The 14,090-nt window shown below is 41.0% G+C and overlaps 1 protein-coding gene and 1 long non-coding RNA gene across 2 annotated transcripts; one reads left to right on the top strand and one right to left on the bottom strand.

Annotated features, from left to right (window-relative positions):
* Positions 1-7,296: 7,296 nt before the first annotated feature.
* On the top strand, positions 7,297-8,729 carry LOC147888201 (uncharacterized). The gene is made up of 4 exons (XR_015543082.1): positions 7,297-7,384; positions 7,501-7,615; positions 7,685-7,822; positions 8,467-8,729. It is a non-coding gene; the product is annotated as an uncharacterized LOC147888201 (long non-coding RNA).
* Positions 8,730-10,528: 1,799 nt separating this feature from the next.
* On the bottom strand, positions 10,529-12,873 carry LOC147888200 (uncharacterized). The gene is made up of 2 exons (XM_087393927.1): positions 10,952-12,873; positions 10,529-10,888 (listed from the first exon to the last, which is right to left on the bottom strand). The coding sequence occupies exons 1-2, from the start codon at positions 12,871-12,873 to the stop codon at positions 10,621-10,623; spliced, it is 2,190 nt and encodes a 729-aa protein (XP_087250053.1). The 3' UTR covers positions 10,529-10,620.
* Positions 12,874-14,090: the final 1,217 nt, after the last annotated feature.

The raw sequence follows: 14,090 nt of genomic DNA, 5'->3' as shown, positions 1-14,090 counted from the left end.
CCATTAAATATGAGTGGAGACTTGGCCATTTTAGCAAGATATTCTCATTTAATTAATATCACATGCTTTTGATAAAGGTGGTGTCATACAAGGTAAATGACAAAATAATTCACTACCTCTCATGTAAGCCAAGGGAATTGTAGACCAGAATACTCTTGAGACTAGACTACGCAAATAACTTCAATGGGATGAAATGTTTTTTTGAAACATTCTACTAGGTAAATTCTGCTAGGTAAATCGCAAACCATGTTGAAAGATTACAGCTCTCTTGAGGCTAGGTTGCACAATTTCTGTTCAATGAGATAAATTGATTTTCACAAGCACTGTGTAAGAGGAATCACGTACCATGTCAAAAGACCACTGCTCATAAGGCTAAATTGTACAAATATATTTCAATGAGATGAATTGATTTTGATGAGAAATTAGAATTGTTCCAAAGGAATTGCAAACCATATCAAAAAACTAGAGTAGTACTAAGGATAGATTACATAATGTACTTCATAGAGATGAATTCATTTTCGCAAGCTTTCTTCCAAGGAAATTGTAACCATGTCAAAAGATTGGAGTGCTCTTGAGAGTAGATTGCACAAATATACTTCAGTGAGATGAATTGATTTTCAAAAGCATACTACTAGGGAAATTATAGACCATGTCAAAGGACTAGAGTGCTCCTAGATTCCATAAGCATTCTACCAAGGGAATTGTAAACCATATTGAAAGACTGGAGTATAATGCATGTGACATTGTGCAAAAATGAGAACTAAATGAAGTATTCATTTTAAAAGAAAAAAATTGAGGCTTTTTTTATCATATCTAAAAACATTACTTCACAATATCATTGGCAAAACAATAATGCAAAAAATTGGCCTAATTCATGAGCACTTTTATAGCAAATTTAAAATGGTCAATATTCATGTTATTCTAAAAATTTGGGCAATTTCTTGGTATAATGATATTCTAAAAAAGATGAAGTTTTTTATATAGCTTCACAACCAAGAAGTTTACATGTAATCTCTCTTTCTAAAACTACATCCTTTTCTAGATCAACACCTATAGTTTCATCATGATCAAGGTCGTTGTCATGAATTGATGATGATTCAAAAGTGGATAATCGATCTTCCTTACCACTAATTTAAATTAATCAAATACACATACATTTTGAAAAAAAGGGAGAAAAGGGACAAAAGATAAAAGAGAAAAAGCAAAAAGGGAAAGGGAGAAAAGGGAGAAAAGAGAAAGGAGAAAAGGGAAAAGGAGAAAAGGGAGAAAAGAGAAAAGGGAAAAAGGAAAGGGGAGAAGAAAGAGAAAAGAGAAGGGAGAAAGGAAATAAGGAAAGGGAGAAAAGAGAAGAGAGAAAAGGTGAAAAGGGAAAAATAGAAGGAGGAGGAAAGAGAAAAGAGAAAGGGAGAAAACAAAAGAAAAGGAAAAGGGAAGGAAAGGGAAAGGCAAGGGAAGGGAAAAGGAAAGGGAAAGGAAAGGGAAAGGAAAGGAAAGGGAAAGGGAAAGAGATGGAAAGGGAAAGGGAAAGAGATGGAAAGGGAAAGTGGAAGGTGAAAGGAAAGAAAAACTTGAGAAAACCAAAGAAAATCAACATACCTGGTACAAATGGGATGCTTGCAAGGTGTGGTGGTTGTCCCTAGTTGTGGAGTGGTGCTTCCAAGCTATGGAGAGCTTGACAAGTTGTAGAGGATTAGTGAATGATGGGAGAGAAGAATGAAGTTTTAGTTCCTACAGCGTCAATATTACCGTCATCGCTAAAAGCATCGCAAATGACTTTACATCATTTTATGGGGTTTTTAAATTTAGCCTCGAGAATTAAATGCAAGTCCTTGTTCCAAGTCTTCACAGAGTTGGTAAGATGATATCATGAAATGGGTTGTGAAGTTTTGAGACCTATGGGCATTGTTTTAGGGTCAGTTTACCTTTTTAATTGCACCAGGATGTTGTCGGTCCAAGATGTCAATTTTTTATGGCAATGTTCGACATCCATTCACACAATGGATGAAAGTTGGCATTCCATAATTCAAAAAGTTACAAAGATTCTCATCAGATACTATTGCATTTGTTGTAAGAAAATGGGTTATTTTTAAGGATCCTATCACTTTTTCGCCATGTATCAAAATGAGATCAAAATAATGCCTCAGTAGTCTTCTAGTCATGCAAATGGGACCCGATGGCCATGATACTTTGCAAGGGACTTAAAATCACCTAGATTGAGGCCCCTGTAAAATATCATGGCCATAGTTTCCCATTTTAATGGTAAAAAATGAACATTTCCATGTTTTTGCCCATGTCTTCCTTCTTTTGTTTCAAAAAAATGCCTCAGTGGTATGATAGTCATGCAAGGGACTTAAAATCACCTAGATTGAGGCCCTTGAAAAATATAATAACCATATTATCCCATTTGTGCAGTCAAGAATGAACATTTCAATGTTTTTGCCCATGCATCTCCTCTTCTGGTTCAAAAAAAAGCCTTTGTGGTATTCTAGTCATGCAAATGGGACTCGATGCTCATGCAAGGGGCTTAAAATCACATATATTGAGTCTCGTGCAAAATATCATGGCCATCAAATCCCATTTTCATGGTTAGAAATGAACATTTCCATGTTTTTGCCCATGCATCTCCTCTTTTGGTTCAAAAAAATGCATTGGTGGTATTCTAGTTACACAAATGAGACCCGATGGCCATGATACTTTTTGAGGGACTTAAAATCACCTAGATTGAGGCTTTTAAAAAATATCATGGCCATAGAATCCCATTTTCATGGTCAAGAATGAACATTTTCATGTTATTGCCCATGCATCCCCTCTTCTGCTTCAAAATAATGCCTCGGTGGTATTCCAGTCATGAAAATGGGACCTAATGGCCACGATAATTTGCAAGGGAATTAAAATAACCTAATATTGAGGCTGATGAAAATAATCATGGTCATCGATTCCCATTTTCATGTCAAAGAAGGAACATTTCCATGTTGATGTTGCCCATGCATCTCCTCTTCTAATTCAAAAGAATGCCTCAGTGGCATTCTAGTCATGCAAATGGGATTCGATGGCCATAATACTTTGTGAGGGACTTAAAATCAAATATATTGAGGCTTGCACAAAAAGTTATGACCATCAAATCCCATTTGCATGGACAAGAATGAACAATTTTATGTTTTTACCCATGCATCCCCTCTTCTGGTTCTAAAAAATGCCTCGATGGTATTCTAGTCATGCAAATGGGACCTGATGGCCATGATAATTTGAAAGAGACTTAAAATCACTTGAATTTAGGCTTGTGAAAGATATTGTGGCCATCGGATCCCATTTGCATGGTTAAGAAGGAACATTTCCATGTGTTGCCCATGCATCTCTTGTTCAGGTTCAAACAAATTCCTCAGTGGTATTCTAGTCATGAAAATGGGACCCGATGGCCATGATACTTTGAAAGGGACTTTTCAAAGTATCATGGCCATCGGGTCCCATTTTCATGGTCAAGAAGAAACATTTCCATGTTTATGACCATGCATCTCCTCTTCTTGTTCAAAAAAATGCCTTAATGGTATTCTAGTCATGCAAAAGGGATCTGAACTTTGAGAGGAATTTAAAATCACATAGATTGAGGCGCGTACAAAGTATTGTCGCCATTGGATCCCATTTTCATGGTCAAAAATGAACATTTCCTTGTTTTGGCCTATGCATCTCCTCTTCTAGTTCAAGAAAATGCGTCGGTGGTATTCTAGTCGTGAAGATGGGACTTGATGGCCACGATACTTTGCAAGGGACTTAAAATCATCTATATTCAGGCCTGTGAAAAATATCACAGCCATCAAATACCATTTGCATGCTTAAGAGAGAGAGAGAGAGAGAGAGGGGGGGGGGGAGAAAAAGATGGAGAATTTCATGATAGAAATAGAATACTCAAATGCTGCTATAATCAATGCATGCCAACAAATGTTGGACATAAAAATAAGTAAATTGGTGATTTTTTACCTACCTGGGGGGGCTAGGCTATAGTGAAGGGGCTTTGGTTATTGAAAATGTAAAATTAGTTAATTTTTAAAAACTTATTTGGGAAAAATTTAGACTAGTACAATTTGTTTGGGCACGTGCTCTTCCACTTCCAGTCTACCACCTGTTGAAATGTATGCTTGCTATTGTACTACTGGGTGTCTTCCTCCCTTGAATTGAGGCTTTGCCTGTGGTTCATCTCGGTGGTATGGGATTTGGCGAGCTCTGTGTGCGTCTTGACGAGATATGCATGTGTCCTCTTGGTTGTCTTCCTGCCTTGAATTCAGGTTGCGTCTATGGTTTGTCTTGGCGGTATGCGATTTGGCATCCTCTGTGCGGTCTCAACAGGATTTGCACCTATGCTCTGTTGCTATGTTTGGGTTGGTAACTAGCGTTGATGGGCGTTGTTGTGGTCCATCGAGTCTGCATTGTACATAACATACAGAGGTTTGGTATGTCCTCTCTTGGGTTGTATCTTGTGTCTTTGTTGTTGGTGCTTCGACCAAACCAGTGGAGTAATTGAAGGGATATCATCTTCCCTTTGAGTCTGATTTGGTGAGTTTGATGGGGTGATTGGCATGGGTACATCTTGTGCATAGTTGTGCCTATATAATTGAGAGACTAGAATGTGTTTTCATTGGCCTTCATTTCTTTCACTCTCTAGTTTTATACTTCTGCTTGTAGAGGGAGAACAAGCTTAAGGAAAAACGTGCATAAGAGGGAAGAATGGAAAAAGAAGGTGGAGAGGTTGAAGAAGATGATGAGGTGGCACTAGAACATGGGTGGAGGCTCAAGGAGTGTGGAAAGGCTCTGATACCACATGTTGGAGCATCAATGGAAACAATTGATCATAAACAAAACACCTTATTCATGGAGAATGCCCAATATATAGGCAAGAGAGTATACATCTTTGACATCATCAATGATCTCAGGATGGAATCCTTAGATCCTATTATCACTCCCTGATTCCCTCAATTACACCCACTCAAGCACACCTACTCTTACACACTCCTAGCCCCTAGGCACACACCCATACATCAATTTGACTCTATAGATGGTATCAGAGCCATATGTAGGTGTGATTTGAGTGAGCCCTTTCTGTTGTAGCTTCCCCTCACTAGGACGCACGTCCACCCCGAAGGATTTTTGAAGTTAGTCCTCCTACACCCCGTGCCGACACTATCTACAGTCCGTGCCATTTCTTGAAATGCGACTTGCTGGAGTTACATTTCTATAATTCCTCTCAAAGGAGGCTGGGCGACACCAAGAGCTATCTATAGCTCAAATCTGAAGTCAAATGCTCCAATAATTAAGGCGTATTGCTGAAAAAACCAGATGACATGTGAGCTTCTGGCTATGGTGACCTGACGTGACATTTTGCCCAAGCTTGGTACTGGGTCTTTTCTATCAGTATATCTCTCATTGCATATTAAAAGCCCTCAAAGAGTTGTTCTCATCTGGTTGAAATTCATCCTCCAAGTTGATGCTATCTCTGGTTGCTATTTTGGACAGTTTTAGCTTTGAAAAGGTTGACCAAGTCAACTAAGATTTGCAGCTTCTTAGTTTGATTGCAAGAATTTTTTAGTACTGACTATGTTGGAGTGCTAAAGTTGAGCCATTGGACTTGTGGGAGTCTCATTCATCTGCAAACATTCTACTTGGTATCTTGACAATCCTTCCTTCATAGCTTTGTATTCATGGAAAGATAGTTCTTGAACATGCCTTCTTCTTATGGTTCTAGCAACACTCCATGTGTTAGGAATATAAAGAAGAAGAAAACTCCAAGATATAACAATAGGAAGGTCACTAAACTCTAAGGCAAATCCGAAGTCCCTCACTATTATCAATATGCAAAGGACCTTGGTTTTTCAAATTTCATTGCTTGTAACATGCATCTATATGGTGATGGTTCTTTTTGAATTGTAAGGGACTAGACACTGCCACATCAGTGGAGGTAAGACCTTCCCTATGGCCTCCAAAACCAAGATAGATAAGTTTGAGGGAGAGGGTTTTCATACTTGGCAGACCAAACTGAAATTTATTCTCATGAAAAAGGAGGTCTGGAACGTGGCTAATGGAAAAGAAAAGAAACCAACCACTAGGGAAGGAGAAGCTTTATGGCTCCCTAAGGATGAAAAGGCACTAGCCATAATTGCTCTTGGATTGAGCGATTCTTTTATCCACCACATTGATGGCTGTGAGACTACTCATGCTGCATGGAGTCATCTTGAGCTTGTCTTTGGAGCACAGGGAAAGTGTTCCAAGTTTAGCTTGCTCATCAAATTTTTTGATCTGAAATTGGATAGAGGAGAATCCATCTCTTCAAATTTAAACTCCATGAAGAGCATACTGACTTAGTTAGCTAGCATCAAGTTTAATCTTGATGATGACATTGTAATTGCTATCTTACTCAAAAGCTTAATTGAGGAATAGGGCACTATTATCACTACTCTCACCAATATACCAGAGATTAGTTTGGTGGAAATTGAGCCATCCCTCTTGGAAGAGGAAAGGAAAATCAAACAAAGGAATGACTCCAAAGAACATGGTGACTACAACGAACATGGGGTATATTTGGCCAAAAGCAACTTCAAGAGATACACCAGCAAGAGCAAGATGAAGTGCAACTTTAGTGGAAAACTTGGATATTTTGAGAAAGAGTGCTATGCAAAAAAGAAATGTTCGGCAAACCTTGTGGAAGAAGCAGAGAAAGAAGAAGAAGAAGAATCAGAGGATGTTAAAGCTCTCACTGCTTTCACCACCCAAGTCAATCTTGACAAGGGTGATGATCCATATGTTTTCTAAGTTGTTTGTGTGTGTGGTCAATAATGGTTCTCTACCATGCATAGTCCATCCTTAAATGATTGTTAGTCCTTTGTTTGAGTTTTTACCTTTTTGGACCCATGGGTATTTCCATACATAGTCATTGTCCAATCCTCCAGTTGTAAACCAAGAGTCCTAGGAGTGAGTCATAGGTTGGGGCCATGTGTGTTGCCACATGATGGTGGGCAAGCCATGGAGCATCCCATGTACTATTGCTGAGGGATGAGGTCATCAATTTGTGGGGCGGTATGTAGAGTCAAATTGATGTATGGGTGTGTGCCTAGGGGCTAGGAGTCCTATGCTAGGAGTGTGAGAGTAAGTTTGCTAGAGTGGGTGTGATTGAGAGAATGGAGTGATTATAGGATCTAAGGATTCCATCGAGATCATTGATGATGTCAAAGATGTATACTCTCTTGCCTATATATTGGGCATTCTCCATGAATAATGTCTTATGTTTATGATCCATTATTTCCATTGATGCTCCAACACTGCTCTCTTCTCCCTATGGCTTCTCTCGTTGAATTCTCTGGTGATTCCATGGAGACCGGTAGCCAGAACTTCGAACGTGGTATGATTTGAACGTTCTTTGGGGCTTTATAGGCTTCACTTCCTTCCTTCTTTTTTCCTCTTGTTTTGGTTGTATGTGTTTCCTTTAACAAACTTACAACTTTCACTAAGTTTCAGAGCTCTAGAAGTTTGCGGATCCTTTGCATGTGGCACCTGTTCAACACACGTGGAGATGAAATCATTAGTGTCACATGCAACATTGGTACTTCAATAAACGAAGATCAAGCATACGGTATGTCTTGTGTGTTGTTCAAGAGTATTCTGCGTGTGTGGAAGTGAAGATTTTGTTTTTCAGTATTAGGTTAATGTGCTTCCGAGAAGAAGAAAGTCGATGTTCGTAACTCCAACCACTCTATGAATGATATTCCTTTGGAGGATCCGACTCCTAAGTTATGTGGGAAATGTATAAATGAGATCGGTATTCCAAGCTGCGAATCAGGTATGCACAAGATATACTTCTGTATTTGACGATGTACAGGCAGAACAGTAGCATTCTCCTTTCACCCCGGTCGCATCTCTAATGCCAGCGATAGCATTCTTCTTTCACCCTGGTCGCATATGTAATCCTAGCGAATCCTACAGACTGCGGTCTCTATTGTTAATGTTGCTTCTGGTGTTTTGATTATCAAGCTGTCTATTTGCCTTCATACTATGGGGAATGTATCCCTGACTGTATCGAACAATCTATCTTCCATCATTGTTGCTCCCTTTTCCTTGCAGCTGCATTCATTTGTGCATATTTTCTGTTCGTAGCTCTTGTTTGACTCCTTTACATCCTCCTTAATTAAGCAATGGGGAGGGTGTTTTCCTTTAAGTTTTAGTTGAAACAGTATTGTGAGATTGTAAATGTACTTGATTAACGTATTCAACCCCACGTAGAGTGCCGACACCATGTTGTAAGCAAAGGTTCTCCAATTGGTGTGTCCCGTGGTAAAGAAAATCTTGATGGATGAATCTGATATTATCCCTCAGAAGCCACATATACATTTTCATTTTTATTTGATTTAGAAAATTGTGTGGATGGACATGTGAATCCTTTTCCTGTGTATGTGAGCATCCCATATTTTGTCTCTCCTCTTGTAGGCTCTGCCATTGACCTTCGCCATACAGTATCTACCAATTTTGTGAGCAGCTCGAAGTATCTGAAGAAGGGAAGTCTCCTCAAGCAATCTCCAATAGAAAAGAGCAGAAAAACATCCTTGAAGAAAGCATTCCACGCAGCAGCTAAATTAGCATATGAAGAAGGTGTGATCTTCTTTGTTTCTGATCTTCCACATTGCTTTTCATTTTAGATGCCTTAGTCAATGTAGTCTACAGTGTTTGACACCCTACCTTAATCAGTATTGAAATCTGAGTGCCTACTGCACAACTTATGCTGGCTGCTGTCATACTTTAAATCTTTAAACACATTACTCTTTGTGGATGCTTGTATGAAGCAGTGACTCTATCAAAATGGCTGTACTTGGTTCTTCTGAATAAATGAAAGTTTCAGTAGCAAATGTCAAAGGGTATCATAATGTTTGTACTCTGTTGTTGTATATTGACTGAGTGCCTACTGCACAACTTATGGTGGCTGCTGTCATACTTTAAATATTTAAACACACTACTTTTTGTCCATGCTTGTATGAAGCAATGACTGTATCAGAATGGTTGTACTCTATTCTTCTTTTTTAAGTGACTGATTTCAGGTTTACATGTGAAAGGGTTTATTCATTTTTAGTGACAACTGCAGGTTTACATGGACAACTACAGCTCAAGGTAGGAATGATAATTGAGATATGCTTCGGAAACTTAGATGTCAGCGATGGTCTCATCAATGGAGCCGATGGAGTATTTCTACTTGAACGCAAGAGGCAACAAACCAGTCATATGGATTAATTTTCAAAACAAAAACATCGGAAATCGAGCTAGAAATAACAACAATCAACTGTACACACAAAATACACCAAGAAATTGGACACCAATCACACAAATTCAAATATAGTTCCAAATCCACCCACTGTAACAAGAACTCATTTTCTCGGGCAACCGGCAGCAGCAAGAACAATACACCGATCACAAGGACTGTCAATGGACACCATGGCATTTGATCCTACACACATAAAATCCCATGGATTGGTCTACACTGCTTTATCTAGAATAAGAGATCCTAAAAAACTATTCTTGCTAGTAGAAGTCGAGAACAAGCACATCAAAATAGATACAACGGTAATGCAAGAAATAAACAGACTACAACAACAAAGCCCATGGATCTTCAACCAACGACAGTTCACTCAACAACAACAGACATTGATCATTATACAATCGCTCAACACAGCATACTTCAAACCGCACAAGGAAGACATTGAAAAATGCATGAACTTAATGCAGCTACAATTCTATGCATACATGAAACACATGCTAAGAATGCAAATGAAGTTAAAATTCAAGGATACAACTTCATATACAAAGAAGAAGGACTGGGTATAGCAACATATTACAACAAACAAGTGCAACTAATAGAAACACGATACACACACGAAAAGGGAAATCAATGTCTACTCACAATATTCAAAATAAAAGGAGAAGAAACAATAAACATCATTAACGTCTACAAACCACCAACTACAAAAGTAAACATACTCACAAAAAACTTAATAACATTGTTATAAAAATTAGAAACAAACAGAAAAACATATATCTAGGTGACTTTAATATAGACTACAACAAAAAAGGACAACAAATACAATAACTGATGAACAAATATCATTTTAAACAAATGATAAAAAACCAAACAACTATACATGGATCAAACAATTGATCACATATGGAGTAATATGGAATATAAAGAAAATAATTACGGAACAAATTTTGCCTCTTGGAGTGAGCATTCAATTCTTTATACAACTATGGATATATAATTTTACAAATTAAGAGGGCAGGCCTAATGAATAACATTCATCTTGTTCTCTTTGAGCGGCAAACTATTACTAAGGCCTACCCATTGGGGGCAGGGCAAAAACGATGGTGTAGAGTGGTCAAATTCCCTCCCTCCCTGGTCAGTGGTCGGGAAGCAATAGCTATCTCCTGTCTCCTTTACATCTCCTGTCTCAGTTAGCCTTCACGATACTTCTGACAAGTGCTAAAACTGAAGATTTCTGTCTCACCCACCAGCTAGCTGCTATCTGCTCACAAAAAAGGGAGCTGGAGGTGGTGGGAAAAGGATAAACACTTCCCAGCAGAGCGTAGAACAGTAAATTAGGATCGTTCTTTCCTCTTTCTGGCACGTTTCTGCCCAAAACCAAGGTGCCCAAGCAAAACCCAGAAGTGGGTGAGCAACTCCCCTCCTTTGGCCATTTGCTCTGTGTGGGGATGAGCATTCTCTGCAGCAATCACGATGTAAATCAGGATGTCTACCCACACCTTTGCAAGCTTGCTCCATCTTGCAGTATCCATGGCAAGCAGCGACCTGCCCAGCTCCATCCCAGAATCGATCGATTCTTCTATATCCGAATCGTCTTTGAAACTAGACACTCTACGTGATTGTAGACCGGTGGACGTTGCTCTTCTTAGCTTTGAGGGATCATACTGTAGAATGGCAGCATCAATCCTGGTCTCTTTGCTCATCAGCAAAACCTGCTTCAGTTGCTCTTTGAATCGGTTGTAGAGGCTTCTTGCGACATCAGGGTCTTCCGGCATCAGCTTTGGTCGCCTTAGCATCAGGTGCAAGCAGTACCTCGACAGCCCAATGCTCATCTTCACCTCCTCGTCTTTGCGTGTCTTGTTCTTGCACTTCTCTCTCCCTATCTGATCAACCGGGTCCATCTCGCTTTCTGTTCGCAGCAGATCCATCTCGCACATCATCGTTGCCAAATGCAAATTCAGCACAGCATTCTCCAATCCCCATGTCTCATTCATTTGGAAGTTTATCGTATTCATGATTTCCTGGAGCGAGCGATCCAGAGGCATCCCCGTGTTGTATTTCTCCGTTATTTCCCTGATCAGGTATTCCTGCAGAGTGGGCACTTCCACCTCGCTCAGATTGCGGATCATTAGCTGCATCTCTCTCACTTGAAACATGCATTGAATCTCGAAGAGGTACAAATAATGAGAAGACACGGAGTCCAAGCACTCCACCGCGATGGACAGCTGCTCCATCTTGAAATTCCAGTGACTGAGCTTGGGTTTGCCAACGTAACGGAAGGCAGCACAAATGGCTACGGCTTTGAAGTTGTGGAATCGCTGACAATGGGGGTGCTCTGAGCTCTTGGCTGCTAAGCGCTTCTCTGTGATGTATTTGCAGGCGAGCCAGACTCTTATCCAGTTCGATCGAACCAATTTGTAGATTTGTAAGCACTCCACCAAAAGGGCTACCAGCACGAGGGCATGAGCCAGCCCAATTCCCAGGTGAACCGTACCATTGCTATCGCAATGCAAATGCCTTGTGTCGACAGCGATGAGGTGCATGGCTGCCGCGAACAGCAACACAGCGCTCACAAGCCGACTGGCTACCCCAATCCCTTGATACAATCTGCCTGCCGCTCCTTTGCTGAACACTCCATCGAAGATGAAGCTCAGCTCCAGATCGATGACCTTCATTACGTCCTTGTTGTGATCCTCACATTGGCGGCCTGAGAAGAAAATCTTTCTCACCCTTTCGTAGTCCTCTTCCTTGGAATGGATTCGCAAATTGGTCAGCCTTCTCCTGTAGATTTTGAAGAGTGCGTAAGCTAAGCACACCTCCTGGATGTTGTAGCCGACAACATGCAGTAGCTTTTTGCAATTCCTGATGTCGTCGTAAGAGACTATTGCGTCGCTTACTGCTTGCAGATCACCGGATTCAGGTGCTTCAGGTCGTTTTTTCCCAAGTTGCTTGTTATAATGCTGGTACCATTCCCACTCCCCCGCAACAATCAGCGGAGGAAGATGCATGTTTGAACTCGTCTGCTGTTGATCCAAAGCCATGAACTTGTAAACCGGCCGTGCAGACATCAGAATTTGCGATTGGCTGCCTCCCCTCAAGGCATAAATCCTTTCGCCATATTTGAAAGCCCCTACGGTGAAAAGCAAGGCGCCGCTGGGCAAATAGTCCTGGCAGTCGGCCGACCTGCTGAGAATATACGCAGCCGCGATCACCTCTAAGGCCAATCTGAAGCCGTAGCGATACCAGAGATCGTTATCGGCAGCGGAGTAAGCGTTGATTGAGTCAGCTGCGCCGAGCTGGAATAGCAAGATGGGGGCGAAGAGGGAGAAGACATTGTCGCAGGCGGAACCAAGCATGAGGCCGAGGGCGTAGGCTGCAAGAGCGTCGAGGCCAAGGAAGGCAACCCAGACGGAAGCATGGAGGCCGCGGTTGGAGGTGTGCTTTCGGAAGAAGCCAGCCAAGACAAGGAAGAGCTGCAGAGACATGGTGGCGATCATGAGGATGGTGATTTGCCAATCAACCCACACATCGAGCAAGTCGTCGAAGAAGGCTTTGTTGGAGGAAGGATCGCGAGCACAGCGCGCCATAGCCATGGGTAAGAGAGGATGGAATTAGATGATCAAACTCTGCAGTAAATCACTTGCTGCAGCTCAACTCTGCAGCTGGTGCCATAGCCAGGGTCGAGATGGCTGCAAGCGAGCAAGAGGAAAGCATACAATCAATCCTTCACCAGTAGCTGGAGCTTCTGAGGTGCCATAGCTGGAGCGGAGGAAGAATCACGTCTACAGGAGCCGCTGCTGCTCATGCGCCATAGCAGTGGAATCAACATAGTGTGAATGAGCAATTCATTTGCATGTCCTTGCAATTTGTAGAAGGTGTTGCTAGCCGGTGCCATAGCTACAAAGGCATCAAGAAATGATGAAGCAGTGATCGTTCGGATCGAAGCAGCAAAAGCAAGCAACTCAGCATAAGCAAACCAATGAATCGATCTACGTCTACACCACCGCACGATCAAAGGTGCCATTGCAGTATTAACCAAATTTCTCCATTTCATGTTGCTTCCATCATCCTCAACTGGTTTCAATCGATGTTCGCCTTTTCGATCCATGTTCCTCTAGTCTGTAGACGCCCCATAGATGCGCTCAGGCAATTGGTCACTTTCCCATATTGCCGCCATCGCCTCAGTTCTTGCGTAGGTGGTGTTCTTCCAGCTTTCCGGCAGATGCCATACGTCCAGCGCTCTGGAGTCTATTTGATCTCTTTTGGCCGTTCCCACGTTCTTCCCGGATGCCTATTATGTTTTATCCCGTTGTCTTGCAGCTCCGTTTAAATGTTGCTTACATTGCGGAAGTTAAGCAAACCATAAACAATAGAGTTGCTAAATGTGTTATCGTTCCAAAGTTTCATGTTCCCATGATTATTTAATTCTCATAATGATTTAATAATGTATACAAGCTTTCCGTAACGAATCTCTAAAAGTTTACGTAACGAATATCTAAAAGAAGACTCGATAATAAAACCGGAAGGGGGACAAGAGATATTCAAATGGATGCTAAATAGGTTGGTCTAGAGTAGAGAATACTAGACGCAAACATGAGAAAAACAAGATGAATTACATTCAAGGGGCCTCCCTTTTGTAGTGAGGTTGTTCTAAAGGGCAAGGGTCAATGAGTTCTAGGAATTGTCATGTACACATTGAAGTGATCGGACCAATAAATGTAGTTGTAATCGTGCGCTGAGAGTGTGTCAGTTGTGGTTGCTCATCCAGATGTGGTCTAGTGTGGATCCGTGTACTATTGTTGGT

The sequence above is a fragment of the Dipteris shenzhenensis genome, chromosome 22, assembly GCF_047967505.1.
Source record: "Dipteris shenzhenensis isolate YYH24624 ecotype China chromosome 22, Dip_SZ_1.0, whole genome shotgun sequence".
In the NCBI taxonomy this organism is placed as follows: Eukaryota; Viridiplantae; Streptophyta; class Polypodiopsida; order Gleicheniales; family Dipteridaceae; genus Dipteris; species Dipteris shenzhenensis.
This window is presented reverse-complemented; position numbering and strand designations above follow the sequence as displayed.

What these genes read in the sequence shown, in the direction of transcription:
- LOC147888200 (XM_087393927.1), bottom strand. Translation starts at nt 12,873, where the DNA reads ATGGCGCGCTGTGCTCGCGATCCTTCCTCCAACAAAGCCTTCTTCGAC. An exon ending in ATTGATGCTGCCATTCTACA is followed by an intron (nt 10,889 to 10,951) that starts GTATGATCCCTC and finishes TAGAGTGTCTAG; the next exon opens with TTTCAAAGACGATTCGGATA.